General features: G+C 39.5%; 2 protein-coding genes across 2 annotated transcripts; one reads left to right on the forward strand and one right to left on the reverse strand.

Moving 5' to 3' along the window:
* Nucleotides 1-4,043: 4,043 nt before the first annotated feature.
* On the reverse strand, nt 4,044-26,746 carry cdc73 (cell division cycle 73, Paf1/RNA polymerase II complex component, homolog (S. cerevisiae)). Its single transcript, XM_087831283.1, has 22 exons — nt 26,601-26,746; nt 24,312-24,417; nt 24,068-24,137; nt 23,887-23,949; nt 23,606-23,658; nt 21,984-22,114; nt 21,208-21,313; nt 20,964-21,033; nt 20,760-20,822; nt 20,458-20,510; nt 19,892-19,980; nt 19,585-19,798; nt 17,950-18,048; nt 17,119-17,197; nt 16,320-16,384; nt 9,887-9,944; nt 8,086-8,121; nt 7,901-7,988; nt 7,383-7,544; nt 6,544-6,644; nt 5,039-5,180; nt 4,044-4,895 (listed from the first exon to the last, which is right to left on the reverse strand). The coding sequence occupies exons 1-22, from the start codon at nt 26,729-26,731 to the stop codon at nt 4,859-4,861; spliced, it is 2,016 nt and encodes a 671-aa protein (XP_087687409.1). The 5' UTR covers nt 26,732-26,746; the 3' UTR covers nt 4,044-4,858.
* Nucleotides 11,899-16,795, forward strand: LOC102778292 (beta-1,3-galactosyltransferase 2-like). The gene is made up of 2 exons (XM_006786864.3): nt 11,899-12,703; nt 14,251-16,795. The coding sequence occupies exon 2, from the start codon at nt 14,353-14,355 to the stop codon at nt 15,625-15,627; it is 1,275 nt and encodes a 424-aa protein (XP_006786927.2). The 5' UTR covers nt 11,899-12,703; nt 14,251-14,352; the 3' UTR covers nt 15,628-16,795.
* Nucleotides 26,747-26,891: the final 145 nt, after the last annotated feature.

The following is a 26,891-nucleotide window of genomic DNA, read 5'->3' on the forward strand; positions in this document are numbered from 1 at the left end:
TTAATCAGTTAAATATTATATATGTGCAATGGTGTAATACTCAGCTCAGGACAAGCATAGCGATGCTAGAGCTTGACCTGTAACTGTACACATTAGTACAAAAACTGAGGCTCAGCATCAGCCACTTGATGTTAGCTGACCCTGCAGATGCAATGATAGGATTTGTATAGAAAACAATGGCTGAATAAAAGCACTTTACCACCTTTACATTTTAATGAGGAGATTTTAGGATGGTACATTCTCAAAGAAAGCCAGGAAAATAAATGTATCATGATGTCATGCTCTTGGTTGATTTGAGTGTTTTTAAATGCAACTGTATTCTCGCATCGCCCTTTTTCTCCCTGTTGACGATCCAGGGAACATCTTCAGGCAACATTTCTGTTACTACTTTTGATTCTAATGAATCTGTAACTTTCTAATTTCAGGGCTGGAAAATGCCATACATGGTGTTTCAAAACGAGAAGAAATGAAAGAGCACAACTTCACTCTCTGAGCTGCTTTTTTGGGATACTCCTTTATTTATTTATTTCATGGAAAAAGCTCTGCTCTGATTTGAACATTACTTTTAAGTTCCTGAAACCTTTCGGGTTCAAAGCTGCCGACAGACGCTGAGAACAAAACAACAACAGTTGCACAGAAGCATCGACAATATGTGAAAAAATATATTTGTATCCAGCGGAAACGGCTGACACTCAAAAACAACATTTTGCATACATCCATCCATTTTCTTCTGCGCATCCGATTCAGGGTCGCTGACAGGCTGGAGCCTATCGCAACTGTGGCAGGGCGAGAGGCAGGGTACACCCCGCACAGGTCACCAGCCAGTCACAAGGCTATACAGAGAGGCCAACATGCTCAGATGTTCACATCTTGCCAATTTAGAATCACCAGTTAATATTTAATTGTCACTTTTGCAAAATAAATAAATAAAAATCATTCACTGTGGAAAAAAAGAAAATAAATTGCGAGTAGAGTTTGATGGAAAGAATAGTCCAGACACTTCAATTTGATCCAAGGATCTGCTGGAAAATCTGCATCTCAGTGCCAAATTGCATGCATTTCCAGTCACAAAGAGACAAATTTAACTGGGATGGGAAGTGTTCCAAGTGTTCCAGCCTTTGCTGTCCAAAACGAACACTAGGGTGGAATAAACGGACTCAATGATCCTTTTCCTTCTAGTTGCATCCACTCCTTCAGCCAGGACTCTATTCTCTGCCGTGTAGGCGCTTACTAACAATCACACACGTTCAAAGTCGAATGGCAGGAAAATAAGATGTTCAGTGTCTTGCCCAAGAACACTTCAGACTGAAGAATCAAATCACCAACCCGCCAAAAAGGTGGAGGAGCCACTCTACCCCTGTGCACAGCAAAACAATTGTTTGCCAATGAACATATAAGAAAACATTGGATTTTCCCTCTGGATAGTTATGTGAGAGAATCAAAAATCAGACTTTCAGTAGGATAACAATACTAATCTTAAATCCATGGCTCAAAAAGAAGAAAGGGAAGTTTACTGAATGGCAAAGGTCAAAGTTAAATATTCTAACTTGTGTTCATGTAAGACGGCCTTGAAGGAAGTTTAACAAAGTGGTCAATGCAGATTGACTCCAGATGCCTCATATTTGATGTTGTGTTACCACATTCAGACAGAAACCTTTGGAACAGCTCTTCAATTGCTCACAGTGTGGGCACTGGGTACTCTGACCGCTGCTGATAAAGTCCTCGTTGGTTCTCATTCACCTAGGAAGCATCCTCTATGTAGGTTTCATCCACCAATACAGCTGGAGGAGAAATACTGGGGTAGACAGGCCCACACTTAGTGGGATTTGCTGTAAATGAATTGCAGCCAGCCAGACGTTGAAAAAGTACAGAGATTCTGTATTTGAGTAGAAGTACAGATACTAGTGTTTGAAAATACTCCAGTAAAAGTTGAAGTACGGATTCCACTTCTTTACTCAAGTGAAAATGGAAAAAGTACTGAAATGTACTCAGAGTAAAAGTAGCTCTTTGAAACACATTTCTACCAGCTGCTTCTATGCAAAGCTAACTGAACCTTGTTTTCTATTAATGTAATAATAAAATAATATTAGGAAATGGAAATACAAACTTTATTTTAGTCTAAATTTTAATACTAGTAAATATTCTGTTTGAATCAGTGAAGCAGAACATGAGCAGAGAAAAGAAATCTCTGTTTTCTGTTGGCTACGTTGTAGAGGGTGACTCTGCATCTAAGCAGAAAATGAGCACAGTCAGGGGCTGAAGTGGGATTGAGCACGTGGGGGAACGCTAAAATCGTTCTTAATGGCTCAGTGTGGGCAAAAGAATCACAGCACACAATAATTCTATTGAGAGCTCCAGTAGATTTTCTTAGTGTACAGGCTGTGATCAGCTGACTTGCTGCTGCTCTGACAAGGTGTCAGCAGATGTCTCGTGAGTTGTTCTGGCTAATTTCCATTCTCTATACAATACACAGTTTATGCTGTCTTTATATTAGACACTATAAAGTTGGTATGAAGGTGGAATTCAGTGAATGCATCTCAGCATCATCAGTTTAACTTCATGAAACCACAGCCACTGTGCACCGGTCAGACTGTTCTTTACTTTAAACCCATCACTGTGCAGGAAACCACAGCGAGTCTACTTCAGTTTGTTTTGCAGCAGGCAAAACAAACTGCATACAAAAGCATATTGCCACATGCACAAACCCGATATCTAATTTAAAAAAACGAGGACTTGCATGTAAGCTTTAAATTTCCAACACCACTGATCAGTCCTTATCTTTAAATATAAACATTTCTTCCTTCTTTCCTGTCTTTGTCATCTTTCTCCATCTCTGAGTGAAGTTCGCTCCCTTTCTTTTCTCTCCCCGTGAAAACAGCAGCTGGACCTTTAGCTAGCAACACTGTGCTACAAACTGCACACAAACTGTTTGTGTGTTTGCTGATGTTTATTGATCTGATAGAAACATTGCATTTGAAATTACCTGCCACAGCATGTTGCATATTCCCCTATGTGAAGTCTGAAAGGCCGAGGGCCGTGGGAACGAAAGTGCTTTACTGTCAGGGGACCACGATTAACAGGCAGAGCCCAAAGAGGCGACACAACTCAGGTCACAAAAAAAAAATCAGTGAACCTGTGTTTGTCCCACCTGAGATGGGATTTTGAGTTCATTTATGGAGGCGTTTGAGTGGGTTTAACAGGATTTTTGTTAATTACATATGTTTATTTTTATGTTAAAATGTTAATGTAAAATAAAATGAAACCAGCACTTATGTCACTGTGTTTTCTCATGTGCTGCTATGTTTCCACCCACCTGGTGGAGTCCAATACAGACTCTTCCTTTGAGCTCTTTGTTTAAGCCGGGTCAGAAATGTCGGGCTCTTCACATGTTAATAAAGCTCCTCTGTCGGCTGCTTGGTCCTGGAAGGCGTGTAGGAGAATGTGGATGAATGTGGAAATCACATCATGAATGTGCATCTGATAAATCTGCAGCAACTGTGCGACGCTGTCGTGTCAACATGGTTTCCGGCACCTCGCTGAATCTATACCATGAAGAATTAAGGCAGATCTGCAGGCAAAAGGGGGTCAAACCTTGAAGTACGAAGGTGTTCCTAATAAAGCGTCTGGAGATTATATACGATGGAAAATAAGCAAGCATGCACTCTATCCAGTTTAAACATCCTCCAGTCCCAATGAGATTATTCCTAATGCTTAGGAAGCCAATCACGGCCGTCACAGATCACTTGTTCTGATACTCGTGGATTTGTTTTAGTTCGTATTTTGATTATGAAGTCATCAAACCACGAGCAGATTATTAACTGCAACAGTAAAATGTGTTAGAATTGTTTATAGTAGCTACATTTCACAAGACATTATGTAACAGTGCTGGAGCCACACAGTAAAACTGGAGCTTTATTTTAGGGCTCAGCTGCATCTGTGTTCAGCCTCATTAACCACACAATGTATTTCAGGTGACATGATGAAATGAAACCAGCATTAAACTACTGAGATAGAAGAATAATGAAATAAGCACTACCCATGTTCAGCAGACTGCACACAAGCACTTGTTTCTCAGAGGCTTTATTATCTATTTTCATGTGATGTTTTAGAGCAATACTCTCCATAATTTCTCTCATCTAGTACAACACCAACAAAAAAGGAGTTTAACAAGGTCATTGCATGACCAAGACGTGTGCAGAGCTGTCAAAAACTGAACTAGGCATTGACTGCTTGACTGAGATCGTTTTAACTGAGTGAGAGCAGAGGAGCAATCTAACATATGAACACATTTACCTGCACTCCCCTTTCTGCTCAAGGAGTTTTGGCTCTCACAGATTTGATCACATATGTACATTCAGACCACAAACACCCAAAATAAAAATAAAAAAAAGTGTAAAGAAAGTCTCTTCCTCAAACTCAGCACTTGCCTCAGTTGTACCCAGAGATTCTCACGTTTTCATCAGACTAAAACGCTCACATTTCCTGTTTACCGCTGACAAAAGGCAAGCATCTCCCTCTGAGCTCATGTTGCTTAGTACTGTGTTTTAATCATCTCCGCAGCATGTTACCTTTTATATAAAACTTATTTTGGTATTTGTCTTTAACTACCTGAAAACATTAGAAAACAATTACAACAAAAACACAAAAATCTCCTTTCTGATGTCCAAAGTAACAATTCCAGCACACTGCATTAGGAGTCCTGGAGGAAGCCCTGGAATGATCGCTCCTCTTCCTCTTAAAATGGGGATCATGTTGGAAGATGGATTGGCAGCTTGGATGAGGGAGTTGGACCAATTAGAAGGGAAAGGCTGAAGAATTGATTTGTGGGATTTTCGGTGTCTGTGGCTGTGATCCTGGCTCAGAACCTGAGGTGAGATTTGTGTTTCACCATGTATCTGTTCAAGAAAGAAAAGGGAGCGAGGAAAAGAGTTTATTACAGAAAGTTTCGTTAACTACATATTAAAAACAAAAAAAAGGTGCATCGAGGTGAAATTAAATTAAATTAACAAATTTAATTAAGTGCATAAAAATTAAGTACCTGTCAAGGGTCTCCCAAAAGCGCAGGAAGACGGGCCGGTCCAGATGGCGTCTGTGGCGGCTCAGCTCCAGGACGGTCACATCCCACTTTTGCACATTGGGATCAGTCGTTGCCTCATCGTATTTTAAATGAAAAGCTCGAACTGGAGGGGAAAATGCATTCATGCAACCATAAGGATGTTTTTCAGTAATCTCTCCTCAACCTCTTAGTTTATTCTACACATTCAACCCTCTGAATCCTTTTCCAACCTCATCTCTAAAATCCTGGAAGACACGGTGGCACCACAGCTCTAGTTAACAATAATTTCTACGAGCCATTTCAACGCGATTTCCGTTCTAGACAGACCACTGACATCACATGGCACTGTTCTCACCATCCTCATCCTCGTTGACCTCAGTGCTGCTTTGATACCACTTCCCACCCTCTTCTGTTAGAATGACGAGCCAGTGCTGGACTCAAGGACACAGCACGAGAATGGTTTACATCCTTCCTTTCTGACAGGATATAGTTCAAGGCAAGACTGTATGCTCTCTATTAGCCTCGGTCACACATGGGGTCCCTAAAGGATCAGTACTGGACCCCCTGCTATTTATAAATTATCTCTTTCTTCTCAGAAATATAGTTTCATTTTTACGTTGACAACTCCTTTGCCCGTCCTTTCCTCATTACCTGCTCGCAAGCCGTCATGAAGTTATTTTATTGAATGAAAGGACACCCTATTTGATGTCTCTATAGATGGACAATACTCTCTTTGTCACCCACATCAATAACATCCAAGTCCACCTAACATCTTCAGGCTACACACAAGTTCTAGTTCATGCCCTTGAACAGCATTCCAATAATCCATGCCTTTGGATTATTGGAATGCTATTCTCTCTGATTTCCCCCCAAAACTTCTTAACTGGCTCCAAATTGTACAGAACTCTGCAGAGAGAATAATCACCCACACTTATCATATTACACCTACTCTCATCCAGCTTCACCGTCTCCCCATTTCCCAGAACATCCCATACAAGATTCTGCTCCTCACTTTCAAAGCTCTCCATGACCTGGCACTCTCATCTCCTCACACCTCTGCCCGTGCTCCATGCTCTCCTCACTGCTCCTCGCACAGACTTTAACACTAGAGGCTTCAGCTGCGACTCATCTTTGGAACTCACTACCTCTAACTCCGTCAACCAAACTATGACACAGCTTAAAAGCACAGCTTAAAACCTACCTGCTCATATCAGCATATCACCCATAACCATCAACATTTCTGAATCTCAAACTTAAATCTCTCTTTAATAATGATCTACTTGTTAATTTTATTGTTGTAAGTTAACACTGAGTGCTTTGAAAGGTGTCCACAGATAAATATGTCTATAACAGGCACAGAGTTCACAATTTGCTGATTCTTTGAATGAGTGGAAAACCAAACATCACGACTCCAACCATTTTTTACTGCTATCGTTTCAACACAGTGATGAAGACAGTTTCTTAATAGACTTCACAATATTACTTACTTTTGGCAAAAATGTCGACAGGAGAGCCGTCGGGCAGCAGCCACGGCCAGCCTTTGAACTGCCAGGCAGGACCCTGCACGAACACAGCCACCACTCGATCCCTGAAGGAAGAAACAGGCTTGTCAAAAAAACCCCCACAGGATTAAACCTTTAAAGAAGGTGCAATAAGCTGTAATCACAGTCACTGAACACTGCAGCAGAGGGCAAGGATCTCAGGTATCATTAATATGACAATATGTGTTTTTCTGATGTTGGATTTACAACCAAGGATGCCCGATGCTGAAATTCTTGATCGGCTGTAGGTCAAGTGGAGTGGTTCGGAAAACTGGTGGACTGATCCTCGGCTCCTGGCTCCACATGTCCTTGGGCAGGTTACTGAAAAGTTGCATCCAATGCAGCAACTAGAGTATGATTGTGTGCAGCTTGCAGTAGGAAGCACTGAGTACTCAACTGAAGTACCAGTAATGTGCCATATATGCCAATACCAGTGGGTGTTATACATGGGCTTAAGACTTGCTCCAGCAGAAGTTAGGAAGAGGAAACACACACCTCTGCCCCCATTTCCCTCTGAAATTATTCAACAAAAATACAACAATCGGCCAGTACTGTGTACCCATTATATCATAACTCAGACTCAGAAACATAATCATCTTGTGGTTTCAACACAGGCTGCATGCATAATAATGAGTCATATTTGCTAAACACTCAAATATTCCCGTTAACAGCTGAGTCATCTGATTTCATGATAAAGGTACAGAGGGGAGTACAGGCTTGTTGTTTCCATAGTGTTCCTGTATGGTGAAAAATGCTAATATAACTGAGAAAATACATATACTGACCAATCCTGGGGAGCCAGTTTGAGCGGCTGATCGATGACGCGGTACGGCACGGTGACACTCAGTGTTGTGCCACCAGGCTGGATCTGGTCTTTGCGCCTCTGTAGCAGAACCTCATTGTCCCGCGGGATGCCCTGCTTCTTCTTCTCTTCTGATGTGATAAACCTGGTACAGGCCAGAGTCTGGAAGTCATTTCACTGCTGCTCCTTAGGGTACAATTTTTACCTTTCTTGCCAGCACTGCCCATTTTGCAGAGGTGCCAACATTAAATCCAGTCATTAAACCTCCAAACACTTGTTGCTCTATGGCAACGACCACAGACAGTCACCGCTGGCATGCCAAGCTCTTTTTCAATCTCTGCCCTAAACTTAGTGTTGAGCAACTTGGAAAAAAAAAATCCACTACTGCGTGTCTGAAGAACATCAACCACCAAATAACATCAATGCATGGAAGACAGTGCAATTGACTCATTATGCGAACACTTTAGAGAAAGAAGAAGGGCACTAATGATTCGTACTTACTTCAGATCCTGCAGGAGATCCTTAGCATTGAGCATTGTGATGAGGGAGGTGGTGGCAGCAGGGATGATGATGATTGGTGTTCGGGATCCTGCAGAGAAAGCCACATTAAAAATGGTTTAAAACTAGAGCTCAGTTGGTCAGTACTACTAAAAAACAGGAATTAACTCTGATCAAATGTGATGTACCTTTCTTCTGGTTTGGTGGAGGTCTGGCTTGTGAAACTAGAGAGAAAACAGTTAAAAGAATCTATTTTTAAATAAATACAAACAGGAATGTGGATATTGAGTCCAAAGACAAGAACAACAATCCTCAGTAAAACTTCTTCCTATGCTTCAAGTATTTGTTAAGTCACTTCTTTGACAAGAAATTTTCTTCATAAGCTCCAACAATAGTAAGACTTACAATATCCAACGACTGAACGAACATCACTAATCCTGAACACAGAAAGTTTTTTTTTTTTTGGAATTTATCCTTAAAAACTGTTTGGAAAAGGGGAGGTACTTCCAAATGATAGTTGGAAGGATCCGGTGTCTATCAGTATACCTAATGCTAACTTCAACCAATGAAATAAATGAACCCTTTAGGTCCAAAAGGGGTTTGCGACTTTGCCTGTTAAAGCTTGCATACACGGAGTGTGTCAAATGATAAAAAAAAGAAAAAGGATCTTATGTTAGACTAAAAATACATGTAGCCGATTCTCCAAGTTCCCCATTTCATCAAACTGTGGTTCAGTTACATGATGGTTTAAGTTGGGACCTTGTTTAAAATCCAAGTAAAAACAGAATTTGCCATCAACCCATATTTCAATTACATCAAGTATTGAATCCTACATCAGACAGCACATGATCTGCTCTGCACTGGTGTTGAAAGAGGAGAGGATGCATTCTGTTTTTAATTTACATTTTATTGTGTCCCAACATTTTTGGAATTGGGGTTGTGGATTTGCAAGAACTCTGCAATGTGTTAAAGTAATAAATATCTACCAACCGGCTGACGCAGCTGGAGATAAAACTGAAAGCAACACAAATGCATAAATGTGAAATACCACCATGGAGTGAGCAACTGGAGAACCGTTAGATAGTTTATAAAAGTAATGGCAAAAATTAAAGAAAGACCACTAAATATATTTAAACGTCTAGTCTTTTGCTAATTGGAGTATAATTAAATAAAGCAGAAAAGACAATTTTTGTCAGACTTGCAGTCACACTCAAAGACAAAGTTTTAGCTTAAAACCTCTGCTGCAGGTCAAATGGGTCAAACTGGTTCTACTTTTTATTTTTTCCACACATACAATGGGAAGTTGCTAAGAGAGCATCTTAGGTCAGTGTTTGTAGAAGAGTCAAACAAACATGTGATTCTTCTCTACAGACAAAAGGTTATTTTAGCGATGCGGCTTCATTCAGAAATCATGTGAATATTCTTCTCTTTTTTTATTAGTACAGTCATGTGTCTAAATGCCACGCCTGGAAACAGTCGACGTTGTGAATAAAAGAAATACCGTTATTATTACACGACGCTCTGATACATCCCTTTAGAAACTGCTGGTAAGAGATCTGAGTGACTGATATATGTAAAGAGCTGATCAACACATACTAACAGGCAGTGTTGGGAGCACTGAAAACTGAAAACAGTCATGATGTGACTACGTCAGGATTTGGGAGGAGGACAAAAAAATGACAGAATCAATTTAACCCTTGAGAAATTAATGAAAAAGGAACTAGCCCAGGCTCAGCTGGAGCCTGTACAGACTATAGGGTGTTTTTAGCCGTTTCCCCTTGCTATATGAAAAATAAGGCACAGAAAAGAATATTGTAGTAGTACAGAGTGCAAGTCTGTCTTTGTTAAAAACATCACTCCAGTACAAACTCTCAAACAGAAACAGCCCTTACACTCTATGGCACGATGGGCAAAAACTAAAAAACGTTTTTACTCTGTATTTATTCTTTATGCATGATTAAACACGAACATTTAGAATTCAACACTAACCTGGACGAGGTACAGGCTGCAGTGCAGGGGTCTGGGCCTTTCGAGCAGATGCTCCTTCCTAGAAAACAAGCAACACCTCAGGTTATATACAGTCACATCATACAGTGTCTTCAGAAACTTCTGATGTTAACAAGAAATATAAAAATTGTGCAGCTTCTATTGTTGTGCCCAACAGGCCACTTGAAAATAAATTGTTCAAGGTGTTTCATCAGTGAACTAACTGAACAGCGTTGAATATTTAGGCTTAGATAGCCACCTAGCAGGAGCAGCTGCTCTTGAAGCAGCTGGTAGTCATCCTTATCGTGATCTGTTATTTGTTTTCTAAAGTTTTCAGCATTTTAACACAACTACAATCAACCAACAGTTAAATATTAGTGGGCATCAAGTATCAAATATACTCCAACTCCTCTGATCTGCAAGGTAACGTCTAACTGAAGCTCCACAACAAAATGTGTCATTTACAGATAAATTGCATGTCTGGAGCTCATCTGCTTGAACTGAATGTGGGTTAATGTTAACTAGAAGGCCCCATCTGAGTGTGAGTGCAAGTTTCTTAAACCTCTCAAATGCTAATTACACTGCTGTAGTTTTTCTTAGCACTAGTATTTGTTTGTTCACAAGTTACCCTTGTGAAAGAGAGCTAAACTTGTCAGGGCTAACCTACAAAACAAGACAGATAGCTGCGTTACTGATCTCACAAGGGAAATGTGGGTGTTAGAACAGAAACATAAAAAGTAAAAATTGTAGAGACCGTAATAAACCAAGAAATGCAGTCAAAATAAAAGTGCCAGAAGCACATGATAAAAGCCTTATGCAGGAATTTATAGCTATAGCAGTGATTAAAAACAAAAAAGTTAAAATGTAGTTAAAAACAGTAATAGTAAGAATGACATTGCCTGAGAGAAAAGTGAAAATTGCATTTAATAAATAATATAAATAATATGTACATTACATAAAAAAGCAAATAAAAAAAAAACAGCTGAATGAAGGTTTAATACAAACTGCATTTGGGATTTTATGCCTGACAGGTGAATTCACCTGTCACAGCATGAGGAGTTTTAAACACAGCTTTAGCAGTAGGAATGATTTCCTCAAGGGTTCTTTGTGGCAGTGAGGTTGAATCAGTCTGAGGGAGAAGGAGCTCTGCTGCTTCAGAAATGTGGAGCGGAGCAGGTGTGATGGGTGATAACTGTACATTAAAGAATAGCTTAAAATAAATCGATCTATTCTGTAATTCAATCTGCCCCACCACTGTACTAAGCTATGGCAAAGGCCTAGATGTTTAGATGAAACCAGAAAAAAGAAACATAAAAGTCCAACATTCAAAAGTTAGTGGAGTCAAACTTTCTCACAGGATGAGAAAACTGTGATTATGTTGTAAAATTCAGAAATGGGATTTCTACAGCTGGAACAGTCATAAAAACATAATGGTCTCTTACAATTTTAGTTCACGCTTCAGCAACAGTACTTATGCCGGCATTTTCAGTCATCTCTGTGCCTTTGTGCTGCTAAGATTCAAAGTTGTGGTTTGTCACCTGAAAAGTCACCGTTTTTTAATTTTTCTGTCATTATCAGACACAAATAAAATATATGTATTGTAACATGGGCAAAGATGCTAAATATTAGATTTAGTGAGCTTAGTGTAAAGATAATTTTAATTAACTATATGCAAGAAGTTTGTGCGAGATGACTGCTGGGGGTTTGGGTGGTAATGTCCACTGTTTTTCAGTCAACAACATGTAAGCTGATGTTTGCCGCTTTTAAATCAGCGATAAAAAAGCAATCAGCGATTGTGCACACACTTTCAATTTGTGGAAGTGTGTGCACAATGGCCTCTCTTCCCTTTTCTCACAGCATGCCAACTTGAGATAATGGTTTATTCCTCATTCTGCAGAGTGGGTGTGAATACAAATAGGTCAGTAGCCCAACCCCCTCCCCTTTAACAGAGCAGGCAGCAACAGCAGCAAAGACGGCGTGACGTGGTGAGAGAGCGTAATGCCACCGAGCCTAGAGCTGCCTTTCAGAGCGAGCTCACAACTCACAGCTCTTCCTTCCGTTCATCTTCCTCCTCCCCCGTTGCTTTCATCCCTCTAGCTAGAAGGAGCAGTGCGTGAGAGGCAGCTGAATGGGGAAGGGGGATAAGCATAAAAACCGAAATCTGAACGATCTGAGAAGCACAGTGGACAGCGGGCATGTGAATCAAAGAGGAAGAACAAGAGGAAACGAGGATAAGCACAGAAAGGGGGAGCAAAGCTGAACGGAGACATGTAGGCTTATTTATCATTCCGATGTGAATCCCGTCTCTGTGTGCCTGCTTTGATATACACAATATGACAGCGGGGACAGTAAAAGGACCCAGGGCTGCAGCTTACTGCCAACTACCGTCTCTCCTCTCTCTTCGGCCATGAGCAAAAGAAGCAGCACACCACGGCTAAAATCAAGCCTCTAGGGACAATGCGCCAAGGCAGATTGAGAGACTGCAACACCGGAGCGCTCAAACATGCTTTGGCCAGGCATGCACGCATGAACTAGCAGCACATTTGTGCACGCATGAGGCAAAAAGCTAGGATTACCTGAAAAAATTAATTTCCCTGGACTGACTACAGAAACCTTTATCAATACCAGCCAAAGAAGAGGACAATTTGACATATGCTGCAGGAAAAAAAAAAAAAAGTGAGGACAGGGGGCTGTGTGCATTTATGATCTGGCCAAAAGCACCGCAGGAACAGAGACCGAGCGGCCAGTCGGAATGTGTGAAGACTGTAATTTATCCAGCAGTGATGAATACCACAGAGACAAGTTTTTAGACTAAAAAAGGTGAGTTTATGTTGTGAAGAATTGAAAATACAGACAAACATCGACATAAAAACAGTCATAACAGATGACTGATATTATACAAATGATGTGAAAAATCACTCATCTGGTTGTGGTTTAACTTGCAGGATGTAAAGGGCGTGTCTTTCTAAAGGGAGAAAAACTTATTTCTAGTGAAGCATGCAACAGTGGAGAGAATTTACACTCTCTCAAAGTCCTCTCTGTTATGTTAGGCTCCTTTGTTTTGTAATTTTCTTAAAAAAAAAAAAAAAAAAGAAAGAAAGAAAAGAAAACTCATCTGGATTCTGTATAACAGGCAAAAACTACACACCGTCTGTTGACATTCTACAATTAGCCATGTGATAGGACTCGACTTATGCAGTCAAAGAAGTGCAGGAGACTGATGTTGTCCAGTGTAGCAAGTGATTTATTCGCCATTTTGTGACCCAAACAATATTTACAAAGAAACAAATAAGAAACTCAACTCTATAATTAACTCAGTTCAAATAAACATAACTGAACTTAAATCAACGGAAATTAAGGTCAAACTGCACACAGCTACACTGACCCGAAACCTTTCCTGAAACACCTGAGTTCTTCTGCTTAAATAGTCCCCTTAATCAAACAATTTCTCCTCTGGACTATTCCATTCAGTAGGTAGATACGATGAACATGATTATATTCAAGTCTCTACTACTCCTCTTTACTGGCAACATGAACTCTGGTGTAATCAATACATATTATAACAATAAATCTACTTCTTCATAAACCCTCTAAAATCAACTTTATTAAATTATAAGAGTTCTTCCCCTTCTGCACTTGGTCTCTTCCTGTGACCTCAGATGAACCCAGAAGCTATAAAGCAGGAAGTAAAACTACATTTCCTCCTTTTGTTTCTGGAAGACAGGTAGGTAAGGTAAGTTCTAAACAATACAAATTAACAGTTGAAATAAATAACATGTTAACTTAACAAACTTGTAGGAATTGATTTAAACCAAGATGTTATATTATATTATATAATCTGTAAAAGTGCAAAACATAAACAAACCCGGGATAGTAGATGTTTGCCTATTGCAGATTACATGTGAAATATGGTTAACTCAAAACAAGAATGTTAACTAAGAATATGGACAAATGGTCTTCTCACCCACTTTGTCACAAGCCACAACTAGCATTATTACATGAAAACTAAAACAAAACGAGAGTGTGGTAGAGGAAGACGTCAAAGCAGGTAATTTGTAGATTTTAATGTTGATATAAAAGCCTACAAACTATATTTAGACTATAGAAATGTACCCTCATTACATTAATATGATATCAAATACGTTTAAAAACAACAGGAAGGGCCAATCAAGTTGTGTATTTCTCCAAATCAAGAAATGAAAACATGCTCACCAGATAGCTGCAAAGTTTTCTTAACTTGGCTGGTATTTACAAGCTTATTTACTCTAAACTGCAGCCTTATCAGAATGAAACTACATGGTTAAACTGTGAGTATAATTTCGTTTTTCACAATGAAAATGTATACTCTTCTTTCCACTGTCTCCTAGGCCATCAACAAAGTGATTTATCTTAGTCATCAACACGAGCTGAAACCCTGCTGACAACTGGATTGAAGCGTAACAACTGTCAAGACTAGAAGTGTCGAAGCCATGCAGTGGAAACGACGCCACTGCTGTACACACACAGCTAAACTTCTGTATCTGCTCTCTCTGCTGGGTGTGCTGTTCTTTCTAGTCCACCAGGTGTGGCTGCCGAGGCTCACTGGTATGCCATGGTGGAGAGGGCATCCTCTGGTGTATGGAGGTGGAGCAGCTCAAACCACCAAAGCCAAATGGAACACAAGCACCCGCCATTCACAGTGGAGGTTCGTCATCGTTCCTCAACAGACTTTCAAGCCTGACGCCAACATCAGCTCCCGTGAAAATCAGGGAGTTTACCCAACTCAACCAGACCCAAATTTTGAGGACGTTCTGGCAGCAAACACAAGCCAAAGAGACGACGCAGACCTCAGCGCCGTGATAACCCACGGACCGTACCCTTACATCATTAACGAGCCTGATAAATGTGCAGACAACACAGCTGCGCCATTTCTGGTGTTGCTGATTGCCACTGAAGCTCGGCAGGTGGAGGCGAGGAATGCTATACGGCAGACGTGGGGGAACGAGAGTGTTGCTCCAGCTCTGGGATTTATCCGGCTCTTTCTGCTGGGGAAAAAAGATGGAGAACTGGGACTTCTACAACAAAGGATGCTAGAAGCAGAGAGCCGGAGGCATCATGATATCATTCAGCAGGACTTCCTGGATTCTTACAAAAACCTCACCATAAAGACACTGATGGGACTAAACTGGGTTGCAATGCACTGTCCGCACACCAGCTACGTCATGAAGACAGACAGCGACATGTTCGTCAACACAGAGTACCTCATTTTTAAGCTGCTCAGGCCTGAACTGGAGCCCAGGAGGAACTACTTCACAGGAAACAACATGAGAGGCTACGCACCCAACCGAAATAAAAACAGCAAGTGGTACATGCCCCCGGAGCTGTACCCAGGTGACAAGTATCCCACCTTTTGCTCTGGGACTGGTTACGTCTTTTCTGGGGATCTCGCAAGGAAAATCTATCAAGTGTCTTTACGTATCCGCCATCTGCATCTGGAGGACGTGTTTGTGGGAATATGTCTGGCCAGCCTCGGAATCGAACCCACGCCACCACCAAATGAGTTCTTATTCAACCACTGGCGAGTATCTTACTCCAGCTGCAAGTACAGCCATCTGATAACATCACATGGGTTTCATCCCAATGAGCTCCTGAAATACTGGCATCACCTTCAGAGCAACAAGCGAAACGCCTGCATCAACGCATTTAAAGAGAGAGCAGGCAGGACACACTTACACAGAGTGACTGGAGAGAAATCAGCTGAGTGAAAGGACACTGTTACACTCACTGTTAAAAATGAAATAAATAAAAACAAAGTAAAAAGAGATTTATATCTCGGCACATTCTCTTTTTTTGAACTTCATATTAAGGGACTTTACTTATAATCCAAACCCACTTTATCCACAACACAAAATGTGCATAAATGTTGGAAATGTAAAAATCAAAGTGCTCTAGCCAACTTTGTACAACAGAGATAAAAACTGTTTCTACATCTGAGTCAAACTACTGGAGTTTTATTTTATGAAAGAACACGCTGTGCTTCACTGTACAGAAATAAAGTACTTTTTTGTAATAATCAGAGCTACTGTATGACTTTTAGATTTCTGAAGCAGACAGTGCAAGTAAACATCTCCACATATCAAACTGTCCAAGAAGTTATTTTGAAAAATGGCTGTGATAGGTGACGTGTAAGGATGCGACATCATTACCTACACAGAGGACATGTATCCAGTTATCTGTACTTAGTGCTGACTTTCTTTGAAACAGTAAAATCTATTTAGAAAGAACAGCAGGCATCTGTTTTTCAAATGCTGTTACATACATATGCACATTTAAAATGTGTTATTTAACTACTTGACAGACTTTATGTCTCAACTTTCTGTGGAAAACAGTGCTTGTATACATGTGTTACAGGTTGAGGTTTTGGTTAGTAGTTATTGTGCAAAAAGTTCTTTCTTACCGTCACTGACTTCAGGGTCATGCCGTGATACGTGCCCATAGTATCGATCTTGAAGCCCTCCGTTTCTAGGACAACAACATGCTATGAGTTTGAGCTCACTGGCTGAACAAAGAGGGTTTTTTTTCTTTATAAGTATAATGAAATCTAATACCTGCATATTATGCAACATGTTCGCCCCTTCTAAGTCCAGATGTCCCAGTTTTACACTGGGACTTGAAAGCAGCTTACATTTGTGAATCTGTGTGAGGCTAGCAGCGTTAAATTTGCCTTAAAATCTCAAGTGGGCATGTGACGTGGTCTGTGGGTATCAGGTGACTGGTGCTTATGCATTTATGGTTTTGTGAAGGACATGATGATTATTTTTAGATGTGTGCGCGCACAGAAATGTTTTTGAAAGAGAACATTATCTGATTCGTGAAGCTAAACTTAATAAAGTGTGCATAAATGATCATAAATGATCAGTATTTATTCAAGTTTGGATGAACGCATTTGTAAAATTGTTTCACGTGTGGTCAGATTGCTTGATATTTGTGTGTGTGGATTAAAGCACGTGCGTCTGAGTTCTCAAAAGTTACACACATATCATTGTACGCGTTTGTGAATCTTTAGTTTACGCTTGTGAATCATATCGCATGCATTTTCGGCAAATTTCTCTCCATACTCTCCACATTTGTTTACTGATGCTGGGTTTAAATGTGGAAACTGTGGATCAGTGAACTTATATTAACTCAAACAAACAAGCAGTCTTTTGCAAAAGGATCGATACTAAAATGATCAGTAAAGCATTTCTAAAACGCACCTTCTTTTCCCTTGAATCGCTCCTGATCGTATCTGTTATAGGCAGCTGGGACAGGTTGCTTGTTCCTTAGGGACGGGTCCTGGAAAAGATATGAAACAATCAATACCTGCATATACAAACACACCGCTCTTCAGTTTAAACTATAGTGGATTTGCAACTAACTCAAACACCTACAGACTATTTTTCCACACATAACTTTGGACAAATTCATTATAAGATGAATATATGTCAGTTTTAACTTTGATTTATTTATGAGATGCAAACGTAACAGGACTAACAGCTAATCAAATTAAAGGTGTGTGCTTATTCAACCAGCAAATCATCAACTGGTTCTTAATCGCCCTTATTACTCCTGTATTTTCGAATTGTAAAGAAATTAATTTACAAAAAAAGTGTGATTAAGATCTAAACCATAGGTGTCAAACTCTGGCCCGCGGGCCAAATTTGGCCCGCAGCCTAATTACATTTGGCCCGCGAAGCCATACCAAATTATTATTAGAGCTGGCCTACTGATATTATACAGCTAATATATATTGTTTAGTATTAAGCTTTGCTTGTTCCATATTCAGTTTTTCAGCAAAACTTGTTTGAGTCCATAAGTAAAGATTCATTCTTAAATCTGGAGGAAGATTTATTTTTCAATAAATATTAATGTTAGCCCGCGACCTTGTTCCAGTTTTGAATTTTGGCTCACTGTGTATTTGAATTTGACACCCCTGCTCTAAACCATGTGCAAATAAACACTTAATAAAAAAGATTAAGGTCCAATAAAAAATAAATAATACAAATAACGTAACGTAATTTGTAGGAAGTGGATATTTGTCAGTTTACCGCTTGAGTCGTGTTCTGTGCTGGTCTCTGCTCCGGAGCTCGCCCTTCTTCTCGAGCTTTCACGGACTGAAGGATGGCAAAAATGTTTTTGGAAAAGTTCTGAAAAAGGAACAAAAGTAGCTTGAGCAGGAGTCGTTTCCTTTTAAAAACAAAAACAAGACTATCCGCACAGAAGAGATTAAATTAAAACACATTTAAAATGTACAAGTTATTAATTACTGTGTGCTGTTAAGTTAACAGTCTGTCTACATCTTTAGTTTGGTTTAGAAACGATGAGCGTCATGTGTGCGTATAATGCCCAACTCAGTACGGAATTTCCCAGGTTAAGTTTGAACTGTGAGCCAAGAAAATTGAAGTCTTTGCATGTAAACACAACAAAAAGAACATTCAAATAGGAGCTCAAATTTCACTAGTTATGGTCCATTCGCTGTTGCATATAAACAACGCAGCAGGTTCATTAAATATGTACAATAATTAAAATCAATATTTTGCATGATTTTGCAATTTCTCTCCTAACAAGCGATCCATCCACAGAACAGATGTTCAGGTAGAATTCCAAGTTTTCCAAACAAGATGGCTTTTGCCCTCAGTGTCTACAAAGTGAGACAGCTGCCTTACTTTGAACATTTTATTAAAGAAAAAAAAAATTCAACTGCACAACTGGTGTGAAGGATTAGTTTAATTTAACTGTGAACTCTAAATTCTTGTTCATGAATATTTGGTTTTTGTTTAGATTTTTATCATTTAATACTCTGGATATCATAAGAAAAATATTAAACATGTGGAATCTGAACAGGCATTCATACTTAACTGAATACTGTGCACTGTTACCTCCCTATCAGTCTCTCTCCAGTTAGACATAATGAGACACATTAAATAAATTAGTTTATCGAGGGACTGACAAAACCAAGATCTAAAATCTATTTAGCTTTAAAAAGGTTAAACTAAGATAAGAGCAGATATCTGACAACCTCGAGGAGCATGTCAGGTTACATTTCACTGTGTGTTATACTTGTATAACTATGCATGTGACAAATAAAGAACCTTGAACCTTAAAACAAACAAAACAAAGATGGCTGGACTTTAAATAAGATGGTTTCATTTTTGATAAGCCAAATTTAAACTGATAGGTGAGCACATCTTTTCAACAATCTGTAGATCAGTTAATTCCTAACATTTAAATTCAGCTTCTGCTGCCATCTAGTGGTTCACACTGGTCCATGTACTGGTACACATTTATGGTGCTTTCATGGCTGGGCCATTTGAATGTTTTCTCAACCCAACGCACTGTCTCTTTGGGTTCAGGAGGCTAACGAATGATTTAAACTTCTGTGGGAAATCTATGTCATAACTCACAAGGTAACTAGAAACCCCTTTTTATCTTCCAGGTCATTCAGCTGTTTCTGCGTCGACCCAAGTTTTAGACAGATTTCTAGGGAGGTGCACGTCAGGTGATGGCGTAGGGTTAAAAGGGGTTTCTGGTTACATGATATGATACATCTGGCATTATAGTGTCAAGTCAATTACAATTCATTTATACAGCGCTAGTTGACAACACACTTGTCTTAAGGCTCTTGCTTCTGAAGGAAAGTTTCATTATTCCAGAAAACAGTCTGGCATAAAGTGTACACTAACCTTTCCAGTGCTCTGGAGAATGGTTGTCCTAGTCCTCCAGACCCGCTCTCTGCTAACAATATCCCTGGTGACATCCACTTCTGCATCCACAAAGCTTCTCTGCTTCAGTGTTATGTCATCATCGAGATCTGTTTTGATAGTTGAACGCTTCTTGGCCATAATCTTTGCTTTAATGGCTGCAATTTTTTCCACAGACATGGCCTCAGACAGTGATCTGGAAGACATGAACAAACGTTTTGATAAGCTGAACTATCTGTTAGGAGGAACTGGTCATCAGAATAAGGAAAAGCTCATAACCAGATCATACCTGATCTGTTCGATCTGCACGATGCCTTCTTTATGGCCCTCCAGACGGGCAGCCAGACGCTCCTTGTCCAGACGCACACGTTCCTCATCCTTGAGATTGAAAGCAGTTTTCACATTATTAGCAAATTGCAGGATAAAAAATGATATCATATCAAAAACCTTTAACTGCCCACACTGCTGAAATTTGTAAAAGTTAAAATACTCAGACTCTGTCACCTGCATGCATGACACACAGTTACCCATTTTATATTCAGTTACACTAAACACTGAAGAATATTTAATGAGCTGCGTTTCCCACTATTTAGAATCTCAAAGTTAATTCTTTTAAATATTTTCCTTATGGAATTATTTTTAAAAAATACATTATTATTATTATCATCATCATCATGATTAGTAGTGGTAGTATTTTCAGGTGTTGGGAGTGGTCCACATTTATCACAGTAAGAATATGTAAACAAATTCAATGTTAAGTATGTCAGAACAGGAAAACTGAATTTCTGTGTCCTGTGTGATACCACACAGAAAACAACATGAGCCACATGTGGCAGCTGAAGTAGCATTATTTACCTCAACTCTTGGTTTTTTGGCTTCAGAGGATGCCTCATCAGCTGCTCTTTTAACTAAAACAAACAAACAAACAACAATAACAAAGAAAGAAAAACAAACAAAAAAACGTTGTATCACTATGCAAAACAAATTCCTTCATCCCACTTATGCAAAACTGTTTTTGTAAAAATAGGACAGTGTATGTTGCATCACTGATATCAGCACTAGCAGTTATAAGTAGTAATTATTCCTGAAATTTACATTTCAGGATTAAGTTATGAAACTAAACTCCACATCATGTTGTAAAAATGCTGCTACTTTACCTTGTGTTGGCCTTTGCAGACCTATTTCTATGGGCGCACTTCTGTCGATGCTTGTTGACGTGGCTGCAAGTGGATAAAAAGGACATTTTAAGCAAATTTTCAGTGAACCAAAACCTGGAAGAAATCATTACAATTTTGGAAAATGCCAAAGGCTGTACTAGATGCCACAGAAAGCCCCATCCTCAGCGTCCAAGTGCTACTTACAGCTCTCGCCGTTAAGATATGACAGCAAGCCCTTTCGATCAGGTCGTCTGACAACAGGGATGTTCTCTGTCTATAAACAACACACAATCATAAAAGTCAAAACTCTTTAAAGTTTACAAGATGCTGCATGTATGACAAATTGTGGGGCTGGAATCAGGGGTGTCTCAAATAACACGTTGGTAAGCAATGAAGGATTTATACTGACAGATTCTGGGCTGTTTCATATGAACTCCAGAGCACTTACTGCAGCTCTTCGCACATAGGATGGATGCGGCAGGTGCACATTGTTGAGCAAGAACAAGATAGAGTCCAAGGTATAGTACTCTTTGGGCTGCCCCTCTTTACCAGTACTAAAGATCGAAACAAGCACAAAACATTTTTAAAAAAGCATGCAAGTGTCCAGTTTTACAACTAACAAACTTTAAGTGAATTACTGCGTGATGCACACTTAAACTGGTTTGATGTGAACCGCATTAAAGCTTGAATATAAAGCCAAAGTTACTTTATCAACCACTGTCAACAATTCTCCTGCTAGCTAAAGCACTGCTAGCTGCAACCTTAATTTCTGCGTCACATGCACAAAGTTTGGTTTTTGCACGGTGAAGAAAGACGTTTATAGTCATGACTGTAGGGACTAAAAGAGAAAACAAACAAACACAGGTGTTTCAACTCGACTCTCTGAATCTCTGTCTCCGTGAAACAACTCGCTCGCTAGCTAGCGTCCATGATTAATTAGCATTACACAATACTACAAGTTTGGCTGAACCCCTCGCGACGTAAGTTTAAAAGACATACATTGGCTTTCATGGACGCTAGTAAAATTGGCTCTATAGTCTATGGAAGAGACCTCCCTGATGCACTAACAACAATTAAAAGGGTGCTTTAACTTTTGAGGAAAGTAGCTGGGTTAGCATTTCGTAGCTAGCGAGCCTTCCGTCGTTACTAGCAGCACAAGGCACAGATGAGCATCAGCTGCAGGCCTACTGAAGCACTTTGTAGATGTTATTAGCACTGACATACCCCCAGATTATGTAGTTGGTCTTGACATTCTTCGGCCAGGAGAACTCCCCAAATATAACTTCATCTCCTTTAGCAACAATCTCCTTTTTCTGGATGTTATACTGACGAAGAACACTCAACACATCCGCCATCTTCACTTGTATGTATGTAGTGTGTTTGCAAGGCCCCCAGTTATCAACATCGTGCGGCCTCTCTAGATGCCTGATCTGAATGACGCTTTAAACTGCAAACTTTACTTTTATCACAGTGATGTATCAGTTCAACAACTCAGGCAATTATTGGTAAAATGAAAGCGCATTTCCAGAGCAGCAAGTTGTTTATTAGGAAGGGCTTCACATCGCCGCTACAGTGAATAGGTACATGTTAAGCAGGACAGATACAACAGAATGGTTGTGAAACACTTGAGAACTACCAAATCTCATGTCCATCTCCTAAAACGCTGTGTCAACAGTCATGTTATAAATATTTTATATGTTGACCAAAAAGATGTTGGATGTTGCTTTAAAATTAAAAATGAAAACATCAGCATGTTGGGACAAACATCCTTCACAGTTACATGGTCAGTTTATTGTTCTTTTGTTTATGAAGACTAAATGACACCGTGATAAGTAAAGCTTATTACAGTACTTTCTTACAGTAAAATGTAAATTCTGATGCATAGAATTCAGACTGAAACACAAACTTTTCACACAAAAAAATCCCAAACATTGGCATTAGCGTGTTGTTAAAACTCAATCCAAATTTACTTTATAAAAAGTGTCACCACATTTGTTTTAAAGTATAATCTCACAAGAAGAAAACAGAAAACTAAAATTTGTGGCTAAGCTAAAGCAAAGACTGTGTAAAAGGAATCCAAGATGTTAATACTTGAAAAAACTTTTCTGATCTAAGAAATCTGTGAAATTAACATAACAAAAAGCAACTCCAAGTTTTACCATTGACTTTGTGTTCTTTGTTTCAGGTTTCTCTTTCATTGATGTTAAGTATCTCTACATCAAACTTGCTAACTCATACCGTAGATGCATGTTGAAAACTACAGGTAATCACCCCGAAGTAAACCTACAGTTGCAAACACCCTATAACTGTGACTCATGCATTGTTCCCCTTAACCTGCCAACCTCTTGCTACAAATGTTGTATTGGTCTTCATATTCTACACTCATTACATTACTCAGGAAAAGTCCCCGAAATCTTATCAGATCAGATCTTGGGCCAAATTACGAATGACACTAAAACTCCAAGGTTGAAGCCAGAGATGGTCAGCAAACTCCGGTCTTCTGTGTCTGAGATGGCAATTCCAATGTAAGTCAGGCCACACATCACCAGCTTTGCACATTGCCTTCTTTATGGTCCTCCAGACGGGCAGCCAGACGCACACGTTCCTCATTCTTGAGGTGAAAGCAGTTTTCACATTATTAGCAAATTACAGGATAAAATGTGATATAATATCAAACATCTTTAACAGTCCAAACTGCAGAAAATTCTATACGTTAAGATATTCAGACTTTGTCAATTTCAGTGTCCTGACTGGGGGGTGGGGGATGTTTGAAGCATTGCATTTCTAATGATACCACACAGAGAACAATATCAGCCACATGTGACATCTGAAGTAACATAATTTACCTCAACTCTTGGTTTTTTGGCTTCAGAAGATGCCTCATCAGCTTCTTTTTTGACTAAAAAAACAATAACAAACAAAAAAGAAACAAAAACAAATTATTTCACAGCACAAAACAAATGCCTTCATACAACCTTCCTTTACTTCACTTCACTTATTCAATAAAAATTATTTGGAAGAAATATGACTCCTAGAGACAGGACAGTGTATGTGTTATTATTAATATCAGCACTAGCATTTATAAGTAGTAATTCCACATCATGTTGTAAAAATGCTGCTACTTTACCTTGTGTCAGCCTTTGCAGACCTATTTCGATGGGCGCACTTCTGTCGATGCTCGTTGACGTGGCTGCAAATGGACAAAAACAACATTTGAAGCAAATTTTCAGCGAACCAAAACCTGGAATGACAACAGCTGTACTAGATGCCACAGAAAGCCCCATCCTCAGCGCCCAAGTGCTACTTACAGCTCTCGCCATTAAGATATGTACGCAAGCCCTTTCGATCAGGTCGTCTGACAGCACGGATGTTCTCTGTCTATAAACAACACACAATCATAAAAGTCAAAACGCTTTGAAGTTAACAAGATGCTGCATGTATGACAAATTGTGGGCTGGAATCAGGATTGTCCTCAAACAACACGTTGGTAAGCAATGAAGGATTGATACTGACAGATTCTGGGCTGTTTCATATGAACTCCAGAGCACTTACTGCAGCTCTTTGCACATAGGATGGATGCGGCAGGTGCACATTGTTGAGAAAGAACAAGATAGAGTCCAAGGTATAGTACTCTTTGGGCTGCCCCCCTTTACCAGAACTAAAGATCAAAAGAAGCACAAAACTTTTTTTTTTTTAAAAAAAAGCATGCAGGCATCCAGTTTTACAACTAACAAACTTTAAGTGAATTACTGCGTGATGCACACTTAAGGTGGTTTGATGTGAACCCATTGACTGTAGAAAACAGTCAATGTGTGAACCGCATTAAGGCTTCAATATAGAGCCAAAGTCACTTTATCAACCACTGTCAACAGTTCTCCTGCTAGCTAAAGCACTGCTCCTTGCAACTTCAATTTCTGCGTCACATTCACAAAGTTTGGTTTTTGCACGGTGAAGAAAGACGTTTATAGTCATGACTAAAAGAAAAAACAAACAAACACACAGGTGTTTCAACTCGACTTTTTGGATTTCTGACTCCGTGAAACAACTCTGAACTATGTCCATGATTAATTAGCATTACACAATACTACAAGTTTGGCTTTACCTCTCTCGAGCTAAGTTTAAAGGACATACATTAGCTTTCATGAAAGCTAGTAAAATTGGCTCTATAGTCTATGGAAAAGACCTCCCTGTTGCACTAATAATAATTAATAAGGTGTTTTATGACATACCCCGAGATTATGTAGTTGGTCTTGACATTCTTCGGCCAGGAGAACTCCCCAAATATAACTTCATCTCCTTTAGCAACAATCTCCTTTTTCTGGATGTTATACTGACGAAGAACACTCAACACAGCCGCCATCTTCAGTTGTATGTATGCAAGGTTTACAAGGTAAACACAGCCATCAAAGGGGGGTTGAAGCATCACATTTCTAATGATACCACACAGAAAAACCACATAAGCCATCTGAAGTAACATAATTTACCTCAACCCTTGGTGTTTTGGCTTCAGAAAATGCCTCATCAGCTTCTCTTTTGACTAAAAAAAAAAAACCCCCAACAATAACAAAGAGAAAGGAAACAAAAAAAAAACATTATTTCACTGTGTGAAACATCAATTCCTTCACTTATTCAATAGAAAATATTTGCAAAAATATGACTATTAGCAACAGGACAGTGTATGTGTTATTATTAATATCAGCACTAGCATTTATAAGTAGTAATTCCACATCATGTTGTAAAAATGCTGCTACTTTACCTTGTGTCAGCCTTTGCAGACCTATTTCCGTGGGCGCACTTCTGTCGATGCTCGTTGACGTGGCTGCAAATGGACAAAAACAACATTTGAAGCAAATTTTCAGCGAACCAAAACCTGGAATGACAACAGCTGTACTAGATGCCACAGAAAGCCCCATCCTCAGCGCCCAAGTGCTACTTACAGCTCTCGCCATTAAGATATGTACGCAAGCCCTTTCGATCAGGTCGTCTGACAGCACGGATGTTCTCTGTCTATAAACAACACACAATCATAAAAGTCAAAACGCTTTGAAGTTTACAAGATGCTGCATGTATGACAAATTGTGGGCTGGAATCAGGATTGTCCTCAAACAACACGTTGGTAAGCAATGAAGGATTGATACTGACAGATTCTGGACTGTTTCATATGAACTCCAGAGCACTTACTGCAGCTCTTTGCACATAGGATGGATGCGGCAGGTGCACATTGTTGAGAAAGAACAAGATAGAGTCCAAGGTATAGTACTCTTTGGGCTTCCCCCCTTTACCAGAACCAAAGATCAAAAGAAGCACAAAACATTAAAAAAAAAAAAAAAAAGCAAAAAAAAAAAAGCATGCAGGCATCCAGTTTTACAACTAACAAACTTTAAGTGAATTTAATGCGTGATGCACACTTAAGGTGGTTTGATGTGAACCGCATTAAGGCTTCAAGCCAAAGTCACTTTATCAACCACTGTCAACAGTTCTCCTGCTAGCTAAAGCACTGCTCCTTGCAACTTCAATTTTTGCGTCACATGCACAAAGTTTGGTTTTTGCACGGTGAAGAAAGATGTTTATAGTCATGACTGTAGGGACTAAAAGAAAAAACAAACAAACACAGGTCTTTCAACTCGACTCTTTGGATTTCTGACTCCGTGAAACAACTCTGAGCTACGTCCATGATTAATTAGCATTACACAATACTACAAGTTTGGCTTTACCTCTCTCGAGCTAAGTTTAAAGGACATACATTAGCTTTCATGAAAACTAGTAAAATTGGCTCTATAGTTTATGGAATAGACCTCCCTGTTGCACTAATAATTAAAAATTTTGTGTTTTATGACATACCCCGAGATTATGTAGTTGGTCTTGACATTCTTCGGCCAGGAGAACTCCCCAAATATAACTTCATCTCCTTTAGCAAATATCTCCTTTTTCTGGATGTTATACTGACGAAGAACACTCAACACATCCGCCATCTTCACTTGTATGTGTGTAGTGTGTTTGCGAGGCCCCGAGTTATCAACATCGTGCGGCGTCTCTAGATGCCTGATCTTGACCCGCTTTAACCTCCTAGGACCTGGCGTCCACATACGTGGACATCACATTTTGGGGTATTTAGACCAAAATATTCAATTT

Source organism: Neolamprologus brichardi, chromosome 18 (genome assembly GCF_056152115.1).
Source record: "Neolamprologus brichardi isolate AB-2024 chromosome 18, ASM5615211v1, whole genome shotgun sequence".
In the NCBI taxonomy this organism is placed as follows: Eukaryota; Metazoa; Chordata; class Actinopteri; order Cichliformes; family Cichlidae; genus Neolamprologus; species Neolamprologus brichardi.

What these genes read in the sequence shown, in the direction of transcription:
- LOC102778292 (XM_006786864.3), top strand. Translation starts at nt 14,353, where the DNA reads ATGCAGTGGAAACGACGCCACTGCTGTACACACACAGCTAAACTTCTG.
- cdc73 (XM_087831283.1), bottom strand. Translation starts at nt 26,731, where the DNA reads ATGGCGGATGTGTTGAGTGTTCTTCGTCAGTATAACATCCAGAAAAAG. An exon ending in ACCAACTACATAATCTGGGG is followed by an intron (nt 21,314 to 21,983) that starts GTATGTCAGTGC and finishes TTCGATCTTTAG; the next exon opens with TACTGGTAAAGAGGGGCAGC. An exon ending in CCTATGTGCGAAGAGCTGCA is followed by an intron (nt 21,034 to 21,207) that starts GTAAGTGCTCTG and finishes TGTTGTTTATAG; the next exon opens with ACAGAGAACATCCCTGTTGT.